This window comes from Lipophrys pholis (genome assembly GCF_963383615.2).
Source record: "Lipophrys pholis genome assembly, chromosome: 12".
Classification (NCBI taxonomy): Eukaryota; Metazoa; Chordata; class Actinopteri; order Blenniiformes; family Blenniidae; genus Lipophrys; species Lipophrys pholis.
Genome location: NC_137641.1, coordinates 28,516,664 through 28,544,090, shown reverse-complemented (window position 1 = coordinate 28,544,090; position 27,427 = coordinate 28,516,664). Strand labels below are relative to the sequence as shown.

Genomic DNA, 27,427 nt, shown 5'->3' with positions numbered 1-27,427 from the left:
CACGTCTGAGGAGCACGGACATGAAACCCACGGTCACAGAGCGTCTCCTCACCATGGCCATGAAAGGCAGGAGGAGCATCACTCAGGAAGCACAGGTGAAAGGAAACGTCCTAAACCGACTGCTCAAAAAACAAAAAAAAAGAAAATTGTCCCCTGCGACCACTGAAAACAACATTTATATCTAAATTCTGACGCTTGCTATTATGTTAGTCTCCCACAAGTCTGACGGACACGCGCACAGCCACAAATCCACAACTTCACCTGTGCACAGAGAGGACCATGCAGAAGGGAGAGGTATCGTATATTGCTTTAGATGTAGCGGTAGAAATATTCTCGCAACTCGTAGCGTCTAAAATATGCAGTAGAAAAAAACTTTTGCCACCTTTTAAACTGACTGTAGTGAGACAGATAGTCCCCCGGAAACCAAAAAAGTGCAAACGGCAAACATTTATCTAAATAGTGGCTTGTAATTCTAACAACAGTGGCTGTTTCAGATCCCCACGGGGCTGGCGGACATGTGCACGAGACTCATGGCCACAAAACAACCTCCTTCTCGCACCACGGGGAAGAAAGAAAAGGTATCAAGTGTTAATTGGCTTTATTTTATTTTTTTCTCTTTATAATATTTACATACAGAAATATGCAGCACAAACTTTCTTCTCGCAAAAACAGGCCACTATAAACAGCAGGAATGCATCCCAATGTGCCTGTGTGTACACAGAAACTTAAAATAAAGTTACACTACAGAGGAAAAAATGAAAATGTTGATTTGGCCTGGATTGTAGCACATTAGCCCAAAATACTGACTGCAGCTCGAGTGTGAGAATAGAAACACGACAGAGTAGGGAGCAGAAATACAGATGGATCCAATCTAATCATGATTTAAATAGTGCGGAGGGAAGGGAGTATAACGTTTTTATGTGCGAGCCCTCCGCAAGTGTGAATAATACATTTATGAGAGTGATAGCCACGTACTGTGTGCCCCCGTCTCTTTTGAACACGGGTTTAAAAAGGAGGGCAGCACAAAGACAAAAAGAAAGTTTGTTTTTTTCAACCACAAATTGTTCCTCATGACTGTGGTATTTCAGTCTCCCACCACTTGGAGGAAGACACACACGAGTCTCACGGCCACCATAGAAAAACCTCATCTCACGGGCACGGCGAGGAGGACGAGGACGATCACACACAAAGAAAAGGTGAAAGAGCAACCGTTTGCTTCGGCCGCTTTAGACTTGCCTTGTAGTTGTCTTCAGCTACAAGTTGGGCTTTGCAAGTTGTCAATGAAAAACAGAAATTGGGAAGAAAGAAAAAAAAAAAAAACGCGTCTAAATGTGTTCAACCTGCATGATAGGCTGACAATCAACAGGAGCCGAAAGGCTAAATCTTAATCTGGTACCAACAGCGGTGTCATATTTTTTAAATCCGAGACAATGAGTGATGCTGAAGGGCACAGAAGAAATAAAAATAAAATTTTTTTTTTAAAAAAAACAGGCAATACAAAAGATGAAGCAGAGAAAAAAAAGACAACGAGGGAAAAAGAAGATGAATTTGACAGTGAAGACGCTCTGGAAATAAGTAGTGTTGTCTCTGCGTTCAGAATTATGTGAGCATTATTTCATTTTCACACATTTTGAATACCCTCGTGTCTCCTCTGTTTAACAGATTATAACATAGCGCTAATGAATTAAATAACTGATACACGACATCATAGGACATTTATGAGGATGGACACTGCGTGTATCCTTAACTTTCTTGAGAACTCTTGTAGCGTTGACGAGCTGTTCACCCCTAAAAATGTGAAAAGTTTATTAAAAGGAAGGCTGGTAAAGAATGTATAGAAATGACAGAAGTCAAATCATAATTAATAGACAACACAAGGGACTCATGCTACTGCCCGTCAAAACCACTTTGTATTAAGTGATTTATTGTTCTTCAGCAGAATTGAGTACAACCTATGGTTTGGTCCTCCACGGCCATCTTGAGTCATTTATTCATCACTTCCAGGGTCAATATAGATATATTATTGTCCATAGGTGAGTAGTTAAAGAAAACAATCAACCTGACTGAATACTTTAAACAAAACTGAAGCGGAAAATAAAACATTTGTTAAATAGCAGCCATCACAGTGGCCCTTTCAGCAGCCATTCCCATCGTGTAATTTCCATATCGACCCACATCTCAGTCCATTTTTCTCTTAATAAGATGACAAGGTCCAAAGAATCACATTTTAGAAGTGAATGACAAACACAGCAGCTATAGATCAGGGGTGTCAAAAACACTTTAGGTCAGGAGCCGCATGCAGCCCAACGTCATCTCGAGTGGGTCGGACCGGTAGAATAGCCCTTTAAATTTAAACTTTTAAGTCTTTCTTTGTTGTGGCACGCAGTATACATGATGAAAATGTTGATATTTTCACAAATCAAACAATTAATACTGAAAATTACTGCAATCTCAACATATAGCCAGAGGCGGTGGGGACAGGAGGACCTGCTGGCGTGGATTGTTTTCATCAACACACACGCCCAGAACTCACCAGTGATTTATATGTATTCTGCCACCATTTGTCGTGGTTGGTATTAAATAGTCATCCATGTACAAAAACACCAAAACGTAGTGCTATGTCATTTTTTTCACCGCTATCTTAGATTTCAACACAAACCAGCATTCTAAATCAAGAAAGTATTCCCTCCCTATCGTCTACAGGTGCATATTTGGTAGTGGCAAACAGGAGTGGGGCGGAGCCATCTTCCCCCAGCCTGGCCGTCATTTGTACTCAGTCATGGGAACGCTCACGGCTTCTTCCCAACGTACAGACTTGCAGGAGCAGCCAAGGTCTGCAGTCCTGGGACACCGGGACAAAAGAGTCCTCGCAAGCTTCCAGTGTATACACGACATTGCAAACCACAGATATTTACTTTGGATTTGTTTGCACATTCGAACAGACTCCGGACTCCCAACATATGCAAATTCTTACAAATACATGGTCCGGTGAGGCAGCTTCAACCGGATGTGCCTCTGTCATTTATTTATTTTTTTTCCTGCTGGTTGTTTTAGCAGAATCTATACCAGCAAAGCTTTCTCACAATATCTGCGGGTATTTCCGGCTCGTCGATTGTCCTTTTGGTATCTTGTTCAGTAAAACAACCTGGGATAATTTGTGTTGTGTCAATATAGATTGATTTTTTTTTCGGGGCGGTGGTGGGGTGGGTGTTGTTGCTCGTTTGTAGCACACCATTTCTTTGAAAATCCGGAGGTGCACAGAGGCGGACACAAGATCACGACGTACACTTTTGGGAAGGAGGACGAAGCAAGAGAAGAGAGAGAAAGGCTGAAAAGGAAAGGTAGACTTTTAATGATCTAATGGTGCAGCGTTTCGTAACTGGTTGCACAAATTTATAACGATAAGGTGATTAGGTGAAACAGTATCTGAAACAAGAAAAAAAAATACAGCTCTGCGGAGCTGCTGTTGTGATTTGAATCATTTGAACCCTCAGTTGAGTCATTTCCTTCGGTAAACCTTCAAAGTGAGTCATGCGAGAAAATCCAGTTTTGCAATTTATATAGTTTCTTGCTCTGTAATGAGCCGGTCACCTCCAACACAAAGAAGTTAAGTGGCTGGACAGAAGCTTTAAATTTCACCTTATGTGTAAACAGATTTGTCTCCGATTCGTCCTCAAAATCTAGATTATAGGGGTTTATTCAAGAATTCTCGTAAATGAGGTGTTAAACTTATACACAAGCACGTATGAGGGTGGCATAGTGCCCCTGAAACCGTACTTTTTGGACTATTGAGCGCACCTGAATATAAGCCACACCCGCCAAATTTACAAAGTAAAAAAATAATAAAGTTCTGAGTTACGTGATGCACCCGAACGCGTCGCCCATGTATCGTCATTAAGCCGTAAAAAGTCTTATAGTCTGGAAATTACGGTACCATCTATTTCCGTTTAGCACCAGTGTCGTGTTGATCGGTGCGTCATTTCATCCTGCGTTTCAATTAGTTAGTTGACGTAGGTCGCAGCAGCAGTCACGATCGCCACAAGTTTCCGACACGGTCAGAATGTTGTTGCAGGACTTGATCGTTTTCTCTCATCTGGGACTGTGGGAACTCACACGGTGCGTAGAGTCTATAACATACAGCGGTGTAAAAACGTATATATATATATCAGGCTGCACCAACATGGGAAGACTGTACCTCGGTTACCCGGAGCATCATAACGCGCTCATTGTTGTATTTACAGCTCCAACGGTGTTTCCAGTAAATACCAATATCGAGTGTTCCTACCTTGTCTCATGACTACTAACTGCATCCTGTTTGTATTTTGGCAGTTGCAAGGCCTCCACTTGGATTCCTCACGTATTCTTTCGTAACCGACGATAGAGACGGTGGCACAGCACCCCAGGAAAAATAGTCGAAAGACAGTACAAGAGAATATTCTGACCCCTCGATGTTGAGGTGAAGCTGGCGCCAGTGTAAACTGCTATTGGCAAAGAGGAGGAATTCTCACCAGTGATTTCACTGTGTTGAGATTATTGGCTCCCGCTCGAGCTCCGAGCATAATAATCATAGCGGACCATCTTCCAGGAAATCTGTTGGGTGTGATCGACTGTTTAGCCAACTGCTGTTTCCAAAATTTAGAGGGAGAAAAAAAAATAAAATCTTTCATTGTAATCTTTTTGTTTTGGGAGTGTTTCGAGAAGATTGAATGCATTAATCTTAAAAAGCTTAAGACAGGCTTTTATGGCAAACCGCGCCAATTCGCTCATCTTTCCTCGATATTACAAACAGTTGGTTATTTAACATGGGTGCAGGCCAACAGCAGATCCTTCAGATGCAAAATAACATTTCAGTTCCGTCTAACCAGTTTGGAAATGCTGCACTGGGTGAATAGTTTTTTTTTAATTCTCCTGCTTTATAGAATATAGAAACCCCTTTCTTTCATGTAGCATCAGTGGGAATCCCTGCCACCTCATCCATAAGACCCCTCTGTAGAACTAAACTCCAGGCTATTCCCGCCCCAGATGTATGAAGGTACAGTGGATGACTGTAGCGCAGCGTTTCGGTGTGGAGACGAAACCTAAATAAAGATTCCTTTATCCCTCAAGGGCTTCTGAAACTCTTGATCTCAGGAGAGCCTCAGGCCAAACAGTTGTTTGGGATCATATACGATGATTTCAAAGGTAAGAGACCCGACAGAAGCGGCACATGATGAAAAGAACCACCAGACTGCAGACTTGAGCTTGATTAAAGTGGTTTGTGAAGATTTTTTTTTTTTTTATCTTTTCCGAAAGGTGTTTTTTTTTTGTTTTTTTTCCTCCAAGTAGAAAATCTGTGGAAAAATTCATTTTTGGGTATGTTTCTCTGTTTTCCTTCATTCTGCTCATTTTTCTCCTTTCGCATCTGTGACTCCCGCCTGGTTCTGTTTGTTCTGTGTGCATGATTAAGGTAAGAACCTGGAATGTGAATATCTGCACAAAAACCGTCAAACACTTTTCATGCTGATGTTTTTGTGTTTTTGGAAAAAAACAAAACACACACACACTGTTATTTCTTTAACCTCTTTTGATGCAGGTAGTTATTTTACCGTCTTCTGCTGTGAACAATTCAAAACGGATAAATACCAATAAGGCAGCATCTTGACTCGTAACGTTAATTTGCGGAACAATGTCCCATTGCCTCTCTGGTCCGTGGTGTAATTGGCCATTTATATTTAATTAGGCAGCTCTTCCCCCACTGCCAGCACGCTTCCCTCAGTGCTGAGAGAGGCACTTTATGGCGCTCCTCTCGCCGGCTTCCTTTTAAACCAGCTCATTAATATTTCAGCTGGCATCATCAACCAAACAATAATAAAATAATAATGTGACGGCTGATTAAACAGCTAAACTCCCGACTTTTTAATGCGCATTTAAATGTGTATTTGCATAAACATGCCTGGTAAACGCCTCTTTAGAGGACAGTGATGCCTTGCAGCGCACTACTGCAGCCAACTTCTGAAGTTTTAATAAAACCTTAATTAGGTACCGGCCTCGGCCAAGATAATCGTGGAGAAAGAGGGGAGCAACACCACCCTCCACCTCCAGCTGCACAGCACAGAGGTGATATCAGGTTCCCATTTGTCCCTCTGCCAAAAAATTATAGAAATGTCTTGCACCATACTGCTCGTCGTCTTTTAGGTTGTTTTATTTCATTTATAATTTTTTTCAGATTTTGGTTTGAGGGTGTGAAATTCAGAACAAGTCTGAATTCATCAGGCATAAAAGCATGTCGAGTAAAACCTGCAGTGGGAGCTCAGATAATTCATGAATTACAAAGAGAAAATTTAATTAAGAGCCCCAATTGTGCGGCGGCACGTTATAATAGGGGAAGTGACAAAAAACTGTGGAATTGAACAAGAGCAGATGAAAACCTCTTTTTTTTTTTTTTGTTGTGTTTTTTTGGCTGGACTGCGTCTGAAATGTTAAGAGTTTATTTGAAGCAGGATTTGTTATTCTGAAAGATTCAGCCATGTGGCGTCTCACCAGCCTCTCCAAGCTCTTGTGTATTTATTTTAACATGATATTTGTTTAGGAAAAAAAAAAAAAGTGGTTGTTTTTGGAGCCAAATTTCTCAGACAGTCTCATGTATTTTGTGACTTTCAGAAGTGACAATTTAAAAAAAAAAATTTTAAAGACACAATCTTATTAAAAAAAATAACTAATTTAATCGCATGCAGTCAAACAAATAGCCGCCACCCCCAAAATCTTCTTAAAAAGACCAATAACTGCAACGCATCACGAGTCCGCAGCTAATACAGCAGCTACCAGCATGTTACCCCGTTTACACGACAACGTTTCAAGTGAAGACGCGTCGATTTTGCGTTTTCTTTTGAGAAAAGTTTGACGTTTACGCGGCAACATTTTGAAAAACGATGTCCGTTTACAGGAAAATGGCTGAAACGCTGAAAACGACGTCGTTTTCATGTTGGGCCACGAGACCGTGCGTTTTCAAAAAGTTCTACGATAAAAGCAGTTTTCAAGAAGTTGCCTTTTCAGTGGTTCCGAGCACCGTTGTCATAGAAACAGACGCCCAAAAACTAAACAAAATTTTTCCGTCTTCACTTAATAATGTCGTTAAACAATTCCTTAGTGTGACACATTATGAGATTAACAGGCAGGACGTTTGCTTATTGTCGATAAAACAAATTCTAGTTAAAACAATTGTGCATCGAGGTCTTCCCAGGTCATGGAACATTCTATAAAACTAAGAATTTACATAACGAAGTCCTCAGACATAAGAATGTTAAATGTAATATGAACGTTTTTATAACCGTCAACTACTTTTTGCACAAAAGAGGGACAAAGAAGAGAAAATATTGCCTGTAACAGCGTGTTTGTGGAAGAAGAGATCGTAAGTGGAAGTAAAAATACAACGTGGATTTGCCTTTTCAAAACACCAACAAACATTATAGAGTATTTGAAGCATCATAAATGGTAAGTAAACTAAACAGCTCTTAACAGAATAATACATCAATCGTGTAACGTCCTTTTAGAATAAACCGATAGTCCAGAATTTAAATGTTTAGCTCGCATCAATAACATATTTGTTGTAGAAGAGCAGCTTTCCTTCAGGTTAACCACGGTCAGGCCCATTCTACCGGATCATGTGGAGTACAGAAACACCTGCTGTATTGCTCGCCTCAAATTCCCTTAGTTATGATCGTGTAGCTTATAATCTACTCATTCAGTAATACAATTAAATTCCCAGATACAATTAACATGCCTGTACTCGCACACGCGCACACACACACACGCACAAGCGCAGGATAGTGGAATTCCCATCAGTAATCAGTGCAGCACAGTAAAGCAGACTCAGCAAACCTGTGAGTGTAGTAATGGAGAGGGAGTGGTCTGTCTTTATTGAACCAATATAGAGCGAGAAAGGCAAGTCATAAAACACACACAGGGCCATTCATTTGTTCAGCGACATCCAAAACGAAAACTTCCAGACACATCTGTTAAAGCGGCCCATTTATCATCCGATAATCCTGCGAGGATGCAATATACTCCTACGCCGGGTTCCCCTCCCCCCCATCACCTAAATCTGGAGTTTAACAGGAAATTTATGATTACCTTCGCCCTGAATGACTTCATTTAAATCTCTTTTTTTTTCTTTTTTTTTTTTCTTTTAGACTGTGAGTGCTACGGCCACTCCAACCGCTGCAGCTACATCGACTACCTGAACATCGTCACGTGCGTCAGCTGCAAGCACAACACCCGGGGCCAGAACTGCCAGCACTGCAGGCTGGGGTACTTCCGCAACGCCTCTGCTGAGCTGGATGACGAGAGCGTCTGCACCGGTCAGTCTGATGGGGAGACGGCGTGCAGAGAGGGGTGGCGTGTGTGTTTGCGTGAGACTGACGGAAGCCGTCGACAAGATGCTGCCTTTGATATTCAAATGATGACATATAGGTAGCCTCGCCGGGCATAAACGGCAAAGAAACCAATATTTTTGTTGCGTTGTCTCTCATAGACTTCTATTTATCTCTATGAGCAGGAGTGTACTTCTAAATGTCTTTGTTCGCCATGCCTTCTCCATTTTTATAGTGTATTTATTGAGTCACAGCGCCCCTAAAGGCCTGGCATGTGTACTACATGCCTCGTGTCGAGCCGCGTTCATAGTGACGTGTGGACGGAATTTATTTTCAGAACGCCGGGAGAAATAAAGATTGTTTTGGCTCGTGTGGATAAGGTGAGATTCACCCTGAGTTTACATCGATGGAAGGAACAGTGATTTTCTTTAAATGCATAGAAAACAACACATACTTCAACCTATTCCCCGCATCAAACTGCTTTGTGTAAAGACATACCTGCTTTGTTGTTCGTGCATTTTACATTATATCAAGCATATCAAGACCTAAAGTTATGCCCGGCACAATGCAAAGCGATCTTTACTCAGTGCAGACCGAAGCAGGTGTCAATTTTCCTATTTCCACTCTGAGCGGTCAATTTCAGTAACGCACAAGGGGGTAAAGTTTCCCCTGCAGAAAATCTTCCCTGCTACTACTTGTCTGCCCACATAATGGCAATGCTGCAATACACAAGTGCACCTGGATCTTTAAGAATATAAGTGCTGCTCAAAACTGCCCAGAACACAAAAAAGAGGAAAAGATCTGTTATTATGATTTCACTGTGTAGTCGTCCAAATATAAGAAAACCCCTGATTATAAGATGACCCTGGTTTTTGTCAAGACATAAAACACATGGAATCAAACAGCTGGGTTTTTTTTGACTCCAGTAAGAGGACATGAGGTTCAGAGGAGCACATGAACGGTGAACATTTTACAGACCTTATCAGATATTTCCTGATTAAGTTGAGTTACATATAGACCAGTGGTCTGCAAACTTTAGGACCAAAACAGACGTTTTTGTAATTTTCCAAATATAATTTAGTCTGTAGCCACAAAACATGTTAATGATCTGAAATAACTAAAAAAAATTTAATTTATATATATATATACATATATATATATATATATATATATACATACATATATATCTGATAGCTACAATTTAGATATCCTTAACATTTTTCTTTTTCTTAATTTCTTTTCCAATCTTGACTGTTTTAGCTATTTACACCCGCTGAGCATTTCCTAATGGTCAGAACAGTTTTACCTATATTATCAATTTAAAGCTTTGACTGTTTTTAGTGATTTAATCATAACTTTTTCCTTTTTTTTTTTTGTTTTAGCTATTTTATCCATCTTTTGTAATTCCGGCAAATTGTTTAGTGAAAAAAAAAAAAGAGAAAAAAAAAAACTGTCTTATAGTGAAATATGGATCAACGTCCAATTTTGTGGCAGGGGCTTTAATACTGTCACACGTATGAAGTTGCAGCATTTGGTTTTTCATTGTCAGTGAATTCAGTGTCATTTATTCTGGCTGGAACTATGCTCATACTCGTCGTTCCATAGCTTTACAGCTTCTGCTCGTATCGATTGCAACATATATTTGTTCCATTTTCAACCATTGGCTTTTAAAATGAATGTACCCCGACTTTAAATGTGAATCAACATAATGGAACAATAATCGCTAAAGAAAGAAAGAAAATACGCTGATTCAGCACTTCTCAGACAACAGTGATTTAAACGTATGAAACGGAATTTTTAAAAACAAGAGTCATCTACCCAAGTTAAGATTAAGACAAAACAATTAAAAAGACAATATAAAGCGCTTTGTTTTTAAACACTCTTTCCGCTTTGTTTATTCACTCCTCCACACCAGCCTGAAACGTCTGCAGCGTGTTCGTTTATTTTTATCACTTTATGCAAATTGAGAAGTGACTTAGCAGAGGGGGGGAAAAATATGACAAAATCCCATCCATCCATACTCATAAAACAAACAAAATTCAACTTAGAAAAAAAATAAAGACGGATTGTTCACAGACACCGTTTGAATAAAAAGGACAATTTCACTTCTTTTTCCTTTCCAGCCAAACGCAGGGGGGGGCGACAAAATCCTCCTGATGCAATACCGGATAACGACTCGTTGGATAGCTCGACCAGAACCCACAGAATCAGCTGACCATAAAGTCGCATGTGTCAAAGCGTAGGCGCTACGATCTCGAAGGCTCGAGCTCCACGGTTCATAAGGCGACACAGAAAACTGTAATAACCTAAATGCATTATTGGACCCGAGAGTTCAAGCAGACGGAGATCGAGGATGGATAAGTTAAGCAATATACACAGAAAAGTAAGCGTGCGACTTTTAAAACCTAAATGAAACGGGGAGCCAATAAAGAGACTTGAGGATGAGAACGTGCTTCTTGGCTTTATGAAGGATCTTGCTGGTGCAACTTTACTCACAACGACTTTGATACGACGGAAACATGAAGCAGATAGTTGGCAAACGTCAGGGAGTCTCTTCTTTCTTTTTTGCCGTTTCATCTGCGCAGCTTCAGGCAAAAAATCTGATTGCATGAGTTCTTCTATCACTTGGTACAAATGTAATAATAAAAAAAAAAAACAATATCACCAACTTTTTTTTCTGTTTACTCTTTATTTTTATTCCTTATTTTTCTCCACTTAGTTCCCTCTTTTCCTTTTCTTTCATTTAAAAAAAAAAGAAAGAAACAAAACAGTTTTTGATATAGGAGGCGAAGTGCAATCATTTTAAAGCAAAATATTTTCTTTACCTTGAAACTTGCTTCATGCACTTTATAGCCGTCAGCAGCGCTTTTAATTTTAATACAGGCCACACTGTGCAGCCACAAGAACAACGTCGTCATCATCCTGGATCTGTGTAGGTATGGCACCGATGCCTCCAGGAAACGATCAGTTGAATGACGACGCTAAACATGGACAGAACTTGTGTTTGGAGAAAAATCCCGCAAAAAAGAAAGAGGAGAACATGGATGCGGTCGTGGCTTGGAAAGAAAGGCGAACTGGGGAAATCCAATTTTGCAAAGAGAGCTTTGAAGTGAATACGTCATGGAAAACTACGTCATGTCATACTGCCTTTCTATTGGCTTGTCTTAAGCTGGCGTGACGCTACGACTCCCCGAATATCAGACACGGACCGCTAGTGGTCCCGGGCTCACCACTGATACCTCCAATACCGCTAATCCCTCGTTTTCAAGTGAAAACGGGAAATATTCGCTGCGTACACGACAGCGGTGGTCGGAGCCACTGAAAACAACTTAATATGGCCGCAGTTCTCCTGCACTGTACTCCCATTGTTAATGTTCATAGCGTGTGTGTAGCGTAGGTGTGTGTGGTTTTATTATAAAAACGAACAAGAGCACCCACTAGTGGTCCAACTACTATTTTTAAAACTGCATTAATGTCCTGCTGGTTGTTGTTACTCAGGAAGTATTTATTATATTTTAAAGTCAGCCTTATTAAGGTCACGCCCTGGGAAGAGGTCATTACGTTTGCACTTGGATCCATCTGTAGGTGGACTGGAAGGGGTTCAGTCAGTGGGGGGGACACACACACACACACACACACACACACACACACACACACACACACACACACACACACACACACACACACACACACACACACACACACACACACACACACACACACACACACACACACACACACACACACACACACACACACACACACACACACACACACACACACACACAGTCAGCACAAATATGGCCTCCATGAGCTCATCTGCCAGCACGCTCAGAGCGTGGCAGCAGAAATCGGCTCAAGCACATACATTTCACACGTTCCCTCACTGTGGCTCGTATACAGTCCCAGTATTATTGTACAGAGGGAAACCAGCCACACGGCTGTGGTTGTCTTAATACGAGCCTCTCGGGTTGTTTCACTTTTATCAATTTTTCAAGTTACATTTTATTATAAATGAGTTTTATGATAAAGACAAGCTCATGACTTTCCTTATCCATATCCACTAAATGATTGACAAATGCAGTGAACATATGCATCCCTGCAGCATTTTAAAGCCTCTGATCTGAAACCAGCTGTCACTGATGTGAATATCATTGGAATACTATAAATACATGAATCTGGAAATGTAATTAGCAACAGAAACAAAAGTGACATTAAACTAAAACCACTGGATATTTACATTGAAAAGAAACGGCAGCAGATTGAGCAAACACACAGAGCCTCATGAGCTCAGGCCCGGCCTACACGACATTCAGAAAAGTTTCACATTTTGAAAACCGTATCCTTCGACACAGGACGCTGAAAACAATGTCGTTTTCCCATGTAGGGCCACTAGTGGGTGCTGTTGTTTGTTTGTGTAATGAAATCACACACACACGTGCTGCAGAGAACAAGACACTGTAAAAGTTCCCCCTTGGTGGACGTTTTTTTTCCCAAAAGTTCAGTTTTCAGTCGTCATGTAACTAGACACACCAAAACTCAGCAAGAAGTTTCCATTTTCTCTTGAAAACGTTTCCAAATTAGAATTTTGACGGCATGCAATCTAATGAACTTCTGCCAGATAATCGGTGCTGTTTTTGTATCAAAGATAATTAAAAGTCAATAAAATAAAGCAAAATGACGTGTGACAAAAACAGGCACAACGCTCATCACATTATTTGTTATTAACGGTGCAGTATGTAGGACTGGGTACTGAGCAGCTGAAGAGCTTCCCCAGATTTGTAAATGCAGCGTCGAGACGAGGGGTGAATTAATTGTAATAGAACCTGGTAAAAAAAAAAAAAATTATATATCCATTTATTTAATAGAAACTATCAACGTCTTTATAATCTCCTCACCTGCACTTAGAATTAACATTTTTTTTTAAAAAAAGAACGGTCCTTGTTCTTGTCGATGTCGTACTGATTGTCAGTAGGAAGGTGATCAACAGTTACCACGGTAACCAGTGGCTCTAAAAAAAAACCAGCTCCGCCATATTTAGGAATACGGTTAGGATTTTAGATCACCTGTTTTTGCTCGACACGCATTAATCATCACGCTCCATCATCCACGGTCATGACGCGACTGCCCTGTGACTTTAAGGTGTGATGGACAAATGTTCCGAAAGGCATCCAGTCGACGCAAAACACTTTTGCCTGATCTCGTCTGTCCTCAATGAAATAAGATCGGCGGCACATGGAATAGAAACACACAACAGAGGTCGGCGTTCTTAATAATCGCTGCCTTAAAACAAACCAAAACACCAATTCGCAGCGCGGCGATTCACTACTGCAACCTGACGCACGAAGGCGGCGTCGCTTGATTTTCACCCTCTGCAACTAAACAGGCCTCTCCGCATTACAAGTGGTGCGTACGTCTTTTTCCAAATCGACTGGAAAAGCTCTTAAACTCCAGGCCTGCGACATGTTGGGACGTCTCCGCTTTGAAGACACCGCTGCTCACACACGCCGCGCTGTAACTCCGAGGCAGTTAAATATCAAAACACGGTCCTGTGCTCTGAATAGAAATGTCCACATTTTTTTTTGGGGGGGGGGGGGGGGGGGGGGTAAAACTTGATTCAGCTCTCGACTGAATTTAAAGAAAGCTGAGGTTTTTAAATAGTTTTTTTTTTTTTTCTTGTTTCAGAGTGCAACTGCAATCAGATGGGCTCCGTTCACGACCGGTGTAACGGTACGGGATTCTGCCAGTGTAAAGACGGCGCCACGGGGGCCAAATGTGACGACTGCGTGCCGGGATACTTCTGGAAACAAGGCTGTTACCGTGAGTGGGGGATTCTTTTGGGGGGGTTCCTGGGTTAAGGAGGCGCCGCAGCCTTTCCGGGACCTTTACATCCACACCGTCCACTTAAGCTTGTGGAGCCCCTGATGTTTTCCTCACTCACAGGGGAATAGATCATGTAGCTCATTAGCAGCATCAGCCGCTCTTTTAATTGATGACCCTGTCACACCTTAACCCCATTACAGGGAATCGCCTCCCTTCTGCCATCTACCATCTAGTTTCAAATAGATCCTCCCTCCCTACCACCACACACACACACACACACACACACAATGTACACATGCGTAGTTAGTGTGTGTGTGGGGGTTTATTTATTACAATATGAGACAGGCTGTAATAAATAGAAGTACGGTTTGTTTTAGGGTTGACGTTTTGCTCCAAACGCAACAAAGCCAATTATCTTTGGTGTAATAAAGAATGTTAGTATATGTAATCTTTTCTTGTCAGGCCAGGCTGATCCTCCGTTTTCTCTCGGAACATTTTTAGGTCAAGTATCTTGTGCAGCGTAGCGACCGCCGTGTGTTTCCTGACGTCTTTGATGGCGTCTTAATGAGGCCGCTCGCGCCTTCGATCATCACTTAAACAAATATCCAACATGTAGTGGGGTTTTTTTGTTTGTTATTGTTTTGTTTAACAGTCGTGTTGACTTGACCCTCAGAAACTGCAAACTCATGATAAACAGAGAAAAGGGGCTGCAAAAATAAAGGGGGGGGGGCAGGTGCTACCTGTTGTAGTCCCTGAGGCAAAGACTGGTGGATTTATCTTGCCTCTTTCCTATTTTCCACTTTGTTCCTCCTGCCCTGAATTCTTCTCCTCCCTCTGTATCTCTGTTTCCATCATGTTTTTTTTTTCTAACATGCCCCCCCTCTTTACCGCCCCCCCTACCTGTCTTTCCCTTTGCCATACATCTTCCCCTCGTCTTTGTGCTCTTTACTCCCCCACCATCCTTTTCACCGCCTGTCATTCTGTCACTTTGCCGCGCGCTCTTTATTCCCAACTCCTTCGCTCCCGTTCGCCTTTACCTCTGCAATTTGCCCCCGCGCTCTCCATCCTCCACCGACTCCCGCCTCTCCCTCTGCTGTCTCCCCATCACAGCCAACGTCTGCGACGAGGAGATGCTCCTGTGCCAGAACGGGGGGACGTGCTACCAGAGCCAGAAGTGCATCTGCCCTCCGGAGTTTAAGGGGGTCCTGTGCCAACAGTCCCGCTGCGAGGCGGGAAAGGAGTGCAACGGCGCCACCGCGCCGAAAGTCTCCACGGCCACCCTGCTGCTCTGCACACTGCTAGCCTACCTGCTGGCCACGTTAACACCCCACTGAGCCACGATAACCGACCCCCGTACCCCACCCCACCCCCACCCCCTTCGCAGACAAGGAGTGTGTGTATATGTGTGTGCAGGGTGACCCAGGGAGCGGTGGTGGCGGGGGGGGGGGGAAACCGGTCCGCGCCAGGTCATGGACCCTTACAGATGCACACTGCACTCTTGACAGAACACTACCTAAACCCATTCTGTATTCAAACTCACACAAACACACACACACACACCTCACAGGACTGTTACGATATAGAGTGTGTGCTCAGGTGTGAGAAGGACAAACCGAAGAAGAGGGACAGCAAAAACAAGAAAAAGGAAAATAGATGCAGTCAAAGGGGAAAAAAAAAAAACAACAAAAAAACAAACCAACCACTGTTCCCTTTATTCCTGAGCTGGAGCAATGTGCATCAAACCAAAAAGAATACGCAAAAACACTTAAATCACCACTGTTTCACTTCAAAGGGAATGGCTGTTGTAACCACAAGGACCTTTTATTTTCCTTCTTTTTTTTTTTTTTTTTTTTTTTTTGAAATCCTTCGTTGGGTTCAGGGTCTCACCTCCGTCAGACTGACAGTCGGACTCGGTGCGAGGACGAGACGCGACGGCGAGTCGAGCGACGGGCCGGGACGAGAGGCGCTTGTTTTGATTCTGCTGCTGAGGCCTACATAGTATATTAACCAGGTTTCATTTCTTCTCAAAAGAAAAAAAAAAAAGAAAAAAAGAAAAGAAAAAAAGATGAGACTTGATTTTACATTTATTCTATTTCTGCTGCATTTTTTTGTTTTCTAAAAAAAAAATGGAAAAAAAAAAGAAATTATATCTTCAGTCAGTGTATCTAATGTGCCCACTAGCAGTCGCTGAGATTATACATATTATATAATATCCAGGGGGTTATGAATTATATTTAAAAAAAAAAAAAAAGATTTAGTCACTACTATGGTTGTTATAGGAATGAGTGATTGTTGCCACACTTAGCGAGATTTAATCTTCACACAGTATTCAGGAAGCAGAATTTAACAGAATTTAATCAGAAGTCTAAAAGAGAGAGAAAAGATATGAACCACGTATCAATACTATATGACATTATTTGAATATTTTTTGTAGAAATTATTTTTGTTTGGAGTTACAATAAATTATAAAAAATGACATTTACAACTATTCCAAATGAGCATTTTATTACACTGAGTGTAAACCTTGCAGTAAATATGACTGTTATTTGCCTTCTTGTTTGTATTTTTTATTTTTTTTCTCCTCCCTGCTTCAATCAAGTGTCCATAATCAGTGTTCGTCTTCATTTCAGCAGGTTTTCACCACAGAGTCGCTCATTTGATCACTTTGGACACGGTGCTCAATGCGTTTTATTACAAAGGGATTATTCCAGTTTAAGAATCCACCAGCCTGTCTGACAGGCTGACAAAGAGCTGCTCCTCTCTCCAGGGAATATAAATATTTTTTTTATTCTAATAAAAGTTCCAGAGAGCTTTTATGCGTCTTTAAATGTCACTTGCAGCTGAAGCACAAACAGTGCGCTAATTCCAAGTACAAACAATGACACCGAGTGCTTTGTGACGACCCCCCGAGAGTCGGTGCGACTGACCCCCAGAATGGATTTTCTCATCTTTCACTCCTCAATATTACCAATCCCTCCTTACAAAGGCTGTTCTACACTTTTTCTGTAAAAAAAAAAAAAAACGAATGACCTTCAAGGTTGATTTTTTTTTTCTCCTCCTCCAGCCTAATTTCACTGACAAATGTTGTACTGCTGAGTCAGCAGTGGATAAAAAGACATGAATGCGGCATTACATCAGGATACAATGTACATCAGAAGATAAAAGCACAACTAAGCCTGTGAGAAATGACAAGACGGGGGAGTCGGGTATTACTGCGTTCTCAGGCGGTAGCAGTATTAGCTATTCTGTGTGAAGGGCTCATCCCCTCTGAGCCTGAACAGTGTCAAGAACGGAGCCCGGGAAGGAGTAGTTTATGAATGTGGAGCATTGAGAGATGATGCAAAGGAACACTCATTGTGGATCAAAGAGCAGGTAATACTTATAGCCCGAGGACAACGCAGTAACGACTGACAAGTGATGTGATGTTTAGACGCGGCGGGGGGAACTTGTGAACAAGCGGAGTGAGAGAAAGTTGGGATGAGTTCAGGCTCTATTCCTGGAATTTTAAAAGAAAGCTTGATAAATACGCCACTACAGGTGCAATTCATAAATCTGAGCATCACATGAAGCTGCGCTGTGGTTTGCACTTTTTACCCCATTATAGAGAATCTCCCCGGGCAGTTCTATGAGGAGTTTGCGCACACGGTCCCTGTGCACGTGTCGATTTTGTCAAAAGGTGCTCTAGGTTTCCTCGCACAATCACTCTGAGGCTCCGCTCACACTGCAGGTCTTGATGCTCCATCGCCATCATTTCAAACACGACCTGCCGTGGGAACGTGATCGGACCGGATGTTTTTCGGGCCCGGGAGCGCAGAAGACGGTGTGAAGTGCTGCTTCAAATCTGGCATGGTTGCCAGATTTGACTCACTGTTTTCAGCCCAAACGAGGTAAAAACCCAGACACCTCAATAAAAACCAGCCTAAATCTCAGCCTGTGTAGGAATCATGTTAAAACTATAAAAGTATTATATGTGTAATACAGAATACGTCATAAACACACAAATGCACGAAATGAAGTTAAGGTAAAGAGAGTTTGGCTTTCCAATTGGGGGATACTGCCATATCTGGCAACGCCGGTCAGCTCAAGTAGATTCATTGTAAAGTGGTTGTTAAATACGAGTCGACAAAAACGTGACGAGGAAAAGAAGGAGAATCTTATCCATGACATCAGTCACACGTCGATGACGAAGCCGGCGCATGTAGAAAAATATGGACAGACGACGGATACAAAAGGAATAACAAACAAAGCATCATAATCATCACTAAAGGTTAAGGTTTCCTTAAGACACGAAAAACAAATAACACCAAAGTGTCGCAATCCTATTCGATTGATGGTTTTTAACGGAGGTCAACACAGAAAACCATTGTAACTTTGCCCCACAGACACCCAAAGCTCCTCCTGTTACAAGAAGGATTTCCACCTGGCATGAATACAAGACTTATCGTCTTTTCCAGGATTAATGATAACTGGTACAATGGAATTTGTCTGTGGAGAAAAAAAAAAAAGGGAAAAGCTAAGAAACATGTCACCTCTTAGGTGTTAAAAAAAATACTTAGTGTCAAGTTTAATTTTTTTGATGTGGATATTTTTCCCCAAACTTATTTTTTAGTCCATTTTTAATGTCCTCCAGACACTTTGCTTCCCACATGTGAGTATATTTCATGTGCCATCTCCTGTGTTGCATTCCTCCATGCAGCAAACATCTGTATTTTGAAGTTATTTGCTTGTGTTTTGCAGAGTTGCAGTAGTTTTAAAAGTTGCAGGTTTGATGTACAAATCTTAAATACTTAGAAAAAAATTTTTTAAAGTTGAGTGACACGACATTATAAGTCATATTACACCTAAACACACACTCTTAATGGCTTTATTGCATTTTATACACTGATAATCTGATTTATTAAATATGTCTTATTAATAGAATGCATACAATCCAGGATTTTTTATTTATTTTATTTTGAAGAGAAGGTGACAAGTTAAAGTGAAAGTCCTGAATGCTATCTATTTTCGGGGCCAAACGGCGAGCAGTTCATCATGAGGGTTCATTGTTGTCATTAATGAATATTCATATTGTCCTACCCAATTAAATTAAATTATGGAGCAGCATTGCATTTTCGTGCTCAGGGATGAACCGGGAGATATATAAAAAATGAATGAGAGCAAACTCTAATGATCTGTTCTTTATTTCACCTCTAAGTTTCTAAAACAAAAAAAAGGAAGCATTTAAAAGGGATGCCAAATCACCAGGTCAATTTAGAATCATTGTTTATTTTTCATAAAGACGCGTGCCGATGCATTTTGGTTGTCAGACACATGGAAACAGTTGATATATCGTCATAAAGCGATGGCGAGCAGGACAAAGTACCACTGATACAGAAGTAAGTACAGTACATGCCGTCACAGCCATCATCCCATCAGCTTCGGCTGGTGTGTGTGTGTGTGTGTGTGTGTGTGTGTGTGTGTGTGTGTGTGTGTGTGTGTGTGTGTGTGTGTGTGTGTGTGTGTGTGTGTGTGTGTGTGTGTGTGTGTGTGTGTGTGTGTGTGTGTGTGTGTGTGTGTGTGTGTGTGTGTGTGTGTGTTTGAGATAAGAGACGTCGGAGAACAGCGGCTCAAGTTTGTCTTTGTGCTCCTGCAGTTTCCTGAATGTGACTCAGAGTTTGGTGAGAAGCGTCTCTATTTGTCCATGTCATCTCTGCACTGTTTTCCCAGCTGCACCTCGGCCTCCTGCTTGGGATTATTTTCGGCGCTTGGATTTCGCGCCGACTCCTCGAGGCTTCCGTGTCCCGACTGCCCCGAAAAACTTCCTTTGTTTTAAAAAAAAAAAAAAAAAGGTACAAATGCCGGCTGCCTCCTCCGTGTCGAGCCCGGGGATCCCTGCCAGTCGGACTCCGCGCAGCCCACTAGCTCCTGTACATGACCTGATTTCTCTTCCAGGGTTATGGGTACGACTCTCCGGGGTTTTTGCTCGAGCTGATTTCATGTTTCATCATCTTTTTTTTTTTTGGGGGGCACAGACAGGAAAAAAAAAAAAAAAGAAGCATGTAGGGTTAGCTGTACAGCAAACCAGTGCCGGAGACACTCCCTGTGGAAGGAGCCTGACAGAGCCCCTCATGTTTTTTTTTAGGGAGGGGAAGCACCGACTCGCTGCAGCTCGGTAGGTTTGTGGCGTTTCGAGTCCCACTCGGCTTGTGCACCGACATCAAGCTCTATACCCCCGATTCCTATGGAGACCTCAGATCAGGCGACTCGGCTCCGGCCTGACCTATAAACATGTAATTAGGGTCCAACATTTGCTCTCTCGATATAAGACTCTGATCCTGACACGGGGCTTCTGCTCTCAAAGAAGTCCTTTCAAATAGAATTAGACCGTTTGAGATATAAAATATTGGCTGCAGCGACCCTGCACAGGATAAAGCGGTATAGAAGATGGACGGATGGATTGAAATGCAATAGTTGAGTCCTGTCAGAGACCTCTGTGTATCGTGCTTCAAGTTTTTAAAATGACAACTTCCTCGTCTGTCCTTACTATTGTCAATGTTTACAGCTGGTTGTTCTCTGTGCGCATGTGTGTGCGATTTCAGTAACTAACTGAACGCAGATATTGGCCGATACTTGACCCACTCAATACAACCGAACCTCAAGAGTGAACAACCTATTTTGTCGACTGGAAATCTTCAAAAGGACTTAAGTCTTCACAGCGTTCAAATTTTCATGACACAGAAGAAATTACAAACAAGTATTTGTTCTTATGTTGACAGCTGCTCTCCAATTACCTCCTCCACTCCCCGCCCTGAGACACAAAACAGAACGATGCCGTCCCTCCTGCCTTGCACTAGTTCACACCTCTTTTCTGGAGCCGACATCACTGCCGGGGAGAGAACACGTCCTCGCTGACGAGTCGGGGATGATTTTTGGGGCACATTTGCACACTAAAAAGAAGCTTTTGTAGAGAACCTCAGTACGCCCACACATACATTAATGCAGGCCGAAACGCATTCAGATTAATGCCATACACACAAATAGTGTCAATATTTAAATTACGTCTCAATTATGATTCCCCATCGCTCAAGGATTCTTTTTAAAAACACACAAAAAAAAGGCCCGAACAAGCAGAATGACTGTGAAAACTGAGCTTTTAAGAATCTGTGTGCCGAGTCTTTGTACATCTGATCTAGAAACACATACCTGCAGTGTAATATTAAAGCCTTTTGAATATAAGTAGTAAAGACAAATGAAAAAGAGGGAAAGACAAGTTTGTGTTATGTGCAAATCCAAATGACAATGAAGTCATTTTTAAAAGTTGAATATGCATTTGGACGGTTTGTTTGTTTGTAATCCCAATCTATTTATTTCTAAATGGGGTAAATGTCAATTAAAAGAGGACACGAATACTTAATTTCCCACAGAACATAAAGAACATACCAGATGTTCATATAGGGGCTACAAAAAGAAAACATGACGAGATGACAATAGAAAACAGCTGGAGAAGCAGCATTTAAGATAACTGGCAACAGGTGTCTAATATGATTGAGTATAAAAGAAAACTGCATTTAAAGGGACAACATCATCATGTATTGCTGTGGACTGATGATGAACGGGACCATTCAGCTCGTTATCCACAAACAGCATCTCTGCTGGTACGGGGTTGATTTTTAGTTTGAGAAATGGGAAACTTTTCTCCCTTGAATCTAAAATTTTTCATTTAGGCTTCGGTTACGCGACGCTTTCAAATGAAAACACAAAACATCGCCTCTTTGGTGTCGGGTTATAAAACAAAAAGGTGCTCAGAGCCAAATGCAGCTTTTTGAAAACAGTTCAATATGTCGGCTGGGGAAATATGGAATCGACGCTGCCACCTTCCGATTGAGAGACGACCACTTCACCCAACCCAGCCACAGCTGCCACGAAGGTGGAACTATTGAAAAACGTTCCGTAGAAACAGGTAAAAACATGAAATGCTGCTAGTGCGCATGCGCACTACACTTGTAGTATACAGTTCTTCTGCACATGCTCAGTCGTTGGACAACAACAACAACGGCGGCCTCCAGAGTGACATGACTCCATATTCTCCTGGGACTTGGTAGTTTTATAGTCCACAGTCATCGTGATAACAATCCAACTTAGTCGTCTGTCCATACGAATGTCCATATGTATTCGCTGTCGTTCATGTTTATAGTGTATTGTTGTCTGCGCATGTGTGTGTGTGTGTGTGTGGTTTCATTACAAAAACACACAACAGCGCCCACTAGTGGCTCAACACTTTTCTGAAACGAAAACAATAAAACGATGTTTTCACTTAACGTATCGTCCTTTTACCAGAACAGATTAGGCTTAAAGATGACAAACACGACTCTGCTTCAGAATATCTTCCTGCCATAAAGTGGAAGCTTCATAACTGCAGTAATGGTAACTCTGAAAATCTCCACCTGCCATCACCACAGAAGTACAGAAGGCACGTTGAACCTGTGAAAAAAATAAATAAATCGCTGAATAAAACAGCATTAATATGGATAAATTATGCATGTGTCTCCGGGCCATCACCTAGTTTGTGGATGTAACAGTTGGTGTTAAAGGTATCACACTGACTGGCGTACTCTGCACACGCTGCACCCTCCTCACCGAGGGCTCTGCACACACGGGCACAAAAAGGGAAAAAAAAACAAAAACAAACAAACAGAGCGAGCTGATGCTCTCAAGGCTTTTAACCGTCACTAATGATATTTACAAAGGGAAATTCAAATATTATTCTGAAGTTTAAATACACAATATGAGTGTTATGACTTCAGTCGGCAGAGTGGCGTCTCGCGCTTCTCGCTGTTCTCTGGTCAAGTTCCCCGTCACTCATTTTGATGAGGCGTGTACCTGAGGCGCCTTGCCTGAGGCTGAGCAAAAAAGAAATCCGTACAGACACTCAGAGGCGTTGCTGGACATAAAAAAAAAAAAAAGAGCTCTGGACTACACTTCCCCAAAGGGACCGTTTAAATCCATAGGTGTGGGTACTACTGAATGACAATAACTCCAGGTGAAGAAAAATCATCTCGCTGTCGTATAAGGATTCTCTGGATCTACTTTTATTAGTCATAAAAAATTTAACAGCGGCATGTAGTGGGATTGCTATCGCACAGCAATCTCACTGGAGAGACAACAGTATGAAAATCTAACAACAAATAAAACCAGTGGAAAAGCAGGTCAAACTGACAAACACAAATACAGACTGCAGAGAGGACAGCGATGTCCCGATTCAATCTTTTAGAAATTAGCACTACTCCCTAACAAACACCGCGCGGAGAAGAAGCAGAGATTCGAAAAAGCAATCAGATCACAAAGTCATGAATTTGCTTGTAGTCCCACTTCCGTCTGGGTTCAGTTCCTCGTCCTCAGGACTCATCCTGGAGCTGCTTGAACGAGAGCAGCACCTCGGAGTTTGTTTACCATTCATCTATCCGTCTTCTGACCCACCGCGTAGTTACTGGTGACAATATGGGCCAGAGGTCATACTCAATTTGAGATTTGGATGAATATTCTCCATCTGGCGTCATTGTGTGAACTTCACTTTTTACAAGATTCTTCCAAGCATCAACTAATGTAGCATTAACCTCTGCATCGCTCTGACCATACCGGCCTACCGCAATAGCGCATGTTGATGATGTCATCAAGCCGCGTCTGTTCCGGTCGAAAGCATGGCAGCAGCTGCGAGCCTGGTTAGGACCTCGCGAGTACCAAGGTATACTACAGATAAGTGTCCCGAAAAAAGCGGCTAAATCGGCGCACACGGACAGGTTTTAACCGTTAAAACACCTTAATGAGCCAGACGTGAACAATGGACATGTCCTCCTGGCAAATTTAAAGCCGAGCGGACACTAAACGAGCCACAATACTGGAGGTGGACCCGATTATCTGACTATTCAGGCGTGGTGGTTGCATCCGGATATTAATTTTGAGATTCGAATAATCCCTGCAACCCCAACAGAAGAGGCCGTTTATTACAGTGAAAGAGTTTTGTTTTGTTGTTTTTTTTAATTAGTTTTGCACAATAAATGTTCTTAAAATGGCATTCTATAATTTGTTGAAGTGCGTTTATTCTGCTGAAATGTATGTGGTATGCCAGTATGTTCACACACACACACACACAATAAAAGAATATATCGCAACCTGCTTCAAATTATATATATGAACCACAGTTGATGCCGACCATAACCGACTGAGAACATCCAGTTACGTCAAGATACCAACAGGCGCCATGATAAAGGTTTAATCAGCGTTCTAATGGTATACCGTGTATAATTATGTTTGTGACAAATGAAGGCCTCGACTCTCGACTGGACTCCGACACACCTGAAGAGTTGGAGGAGCGGGGAATAACAGGACTTTAGACACTCGTGAGCTCTAGTAGAAGACATTTCATCAATATTCAAGAGGAATAGTTTGACACCAGGTCGTTTAACGTCAACAGGAAGCTCAGTTGAAGGTTCGTCTCAGGCACCGTCTACACGACATTTTCAGGTGAAAATGTAAAACGTTCATTGTGTTTTGTAGCATATTGTTGTCTGCACGCATGTGCGTGGATTCATTACAAAAAAAAAAAAAAGAAAAAAACAGTGCCCACTAGTGGCCCAACATGAAAACTGCAACTTTTTATGCCATTTCCATGTAGGTTGGCAAAGCAGACCATATATTTTTGGAAATTTACTGTGGTACATAGGCATATTACACATTTCCTGAAAGCTCATAGCCTTGCCTTCAAGATTACATTACTTTTGGAGCTATAAAATATATGTGGTGGTATCTAGAGCATGTCAAATGAAGTCAAATCCTTAATTTTGCACGTTTTTTGACAATGACCTTTTGTATGCTGACAATTTTACATTTTCACAGTTTGCCATATTTGTTTCGCAATTTCCGATCTGAAATTTCTAAAAGCGACCAAGTTGAAAAGGTTCTCATGCATTTACAGACACCTGAGACTTTTAGCTTTCAGAAAACATATGGTCGCCTTTGCCCACCCAGATGGTTCCAGATTGGCCTCTGGCCCATGGACTAATGTAAATAGACATACTTTTCCAAAGGTGATGACGTAAACGCAAAGATAATGCATTTTAAGTGGAAACGTCGTCGTGTAAACATGGCCTCAGTCTTCTAGTTTACCACCCGCTCACATTTGTAACATCTGGAATATCAGTTTCTTCACACCGTGACACGTTCTGCGGCATCGAGTGCGACGGTTCGGGTTTCTAGGTTTTTTTTGTCGAAGTAGTAAATGCTTACAAAACGGGCCTCGGTTCGGGCGTCTCCCCCCCGTCGCCTTGTTTCACGCACTGTCCCTCGCAAATCCACGAGCACTCGCGAAGTATCGGCGTGCCATATTTCAAACACGTTGGCGTATGTCTGAAAAATGGCTGCCGCTGTGCAGGATGTAACCGTCAAAATGCCTGCGCTTCAGGCGGGAAAAGGGAGATCTTTGTCAATTCACCAAGCTGTCAGGCTCAGTGCAGCGCTGGGGCTCGACATCAGAGCACCAAATGCCAGTTGTGAAAGTTAGGGCTGGGACGTCTGCCCTTTGAGCTGCTTCTGCACACACACACACACATACAGATGCAAGATTGGGATGTCTGCGGAGCCCATAAATGCCACTTCGAATAATGAGCAAACATTTGTTGTGAGAACACATCTGCATTGATTTTAAGGGAGCTTTCTGCGATGCACTTAGCGTCTTAGTCAGAACTTCTTTGAATTTTTAAAGAGGCCTGCTTGAGGAGGACGTCTTTGACTGCGTTATTTGTCAAAATGCTTTCATGTGGCAAATCAAGTTTGTTTTGGAGTAATACCTCTGCCATCTAATCCGTGGAAAAACTTTCAACAGACCAGGCAATTCCAGCTCTGAAGAGTAGACATGAAGACAATGTCCCTGATCTGTATCAGAGAATGCATTTTTTATTTTTTTTGCATTTCAACATGACAGCAGAGTACATGTGCGGATGACGGCTCTTTTTTGAGATCCTGAGTGAGTTTTTACGGCGGCTCATTCTTTCACAGTCATTGGGCAGGACAGTCTGGAACGGCTGGCCTCTTCAAATCTTCATCGAACGAGAAGTTTCAGACACACACAGAACAGAGCTGTAGATTACTGTCAAACCGTGAACGCACAGAAACGTTGGAGACGAGCTCAGAGAGATGGATGCGGTGAAAACGCGAGGCGAGGCACAGTTTAGAACACAAACTCATGTTGTTCCGACTGAAAACTCATAAGGTGACATTTGTGAAAAAGAATTCAAAACATTCCCACGGTTAAGGGACAAATGATTCAGAATCCATGACGGCATAAAACGGAGCTGCGTTAACGTGACGAAAAGGAAAGCGTTCTTGGATATCTTCTACTTTACTTACATACTGGAGACGAACGTGGATGAGTTGCCTCCACACACCTCGAGGAATCTACCATGACCCAGTGTGCCCTGTGTGAATATTAAATGCCAAAAAACACAGATGAGTTGGCGATACATTAAACATTCCAAGCTAAACTATTCTAAGTTGTTGTGACTCGATTCAAGAGCCGCTAATGTCATCAACATAAAGTATGATCATGTTAACAGTTTCTTTGTTTATTTCATAGAATTGTGATAATAATGGCCTGTTCAGTGAGGGAAAACTGATGACAAAGGTCACTATTTACAACAATTACATTTTTTTATAATAACTAAAAAAAGGACCAATTACATAGGTTCCCACGTAGAGCCTATAAAACTTACTGATAACGATACAGATCACTTTAAACACTGAAAAGTCAAAGTATTCACAAGTCCAAAGGCTCCTACTAAACAAATACTTTCTGCTATTAACACAATCTATACAATATTGCGCAAACATTGACAAATACTGCAAACAATCATTAATAGAGGCAGCAAATAGTACAGGTATCGCAATAAAATTAGAACACAATGGAAAAGTGATGACACTATGAGATAGTGAATTGAAGCATTTCAAGACATATTTGTTTGTTTGTAACTTTAGTAATAAAATATCTTTATAAAATCACAGCATTTTAACATACTGGCATGAGTATCCAAAGTTTTTCCTGTTTTGATATGTTGAACTGTAGGCCATAATTTCAGAAGTTAGCCATTAAATGCTTGAAATGTTTTAGTTTTATGATTTAATGTTTGTTTTATGAGGGTAAAATAACCAACCAACAACTTCTGAACAATAATCCAATGGTTTAAGAAGACGAAGGCTTGGTGCGAGAAGTGTATTTGAAATACTAA

At 41.7% G+C, this 27,427-nt stretch overlaps 1 protein-coding gene across 3 annotated transcripts in view; it reads left to right on the top strand.

The window, feature by feature from the left end:
- Window positions 1-16,288, top strand: part of ntng2b (netrin g2b) — an 81,427-nt gene extending 65,139 nt beyond the window's left edge. For all 3 annotated transcript variants that reach the window (XM_080477368.1, XM_080477369.1, XM_080477370.1), the window contains 3 exons: window positions 8,169-8,336; window positions 14,034-14,168; window positions 15,282-16,288. In XM_080477368.1, coding sequence (XP_080333494.1) covers window positions 8,169-8,336; window positions 14,034-14,168; window positions 15,282-15,505 — 527 coding nt within the window. In that variant the 3' untranslated portion in view covers window positions 15,506-16,288. The remainder of the gene's footprint in view (window positions 1-8,168; window positions 8,337-14,033; window positions 14,169-15,281) is intronic.
- The last annotated feature ends 11,139 nt before the right edge of the window (window positions 16,289-27,427 follow it).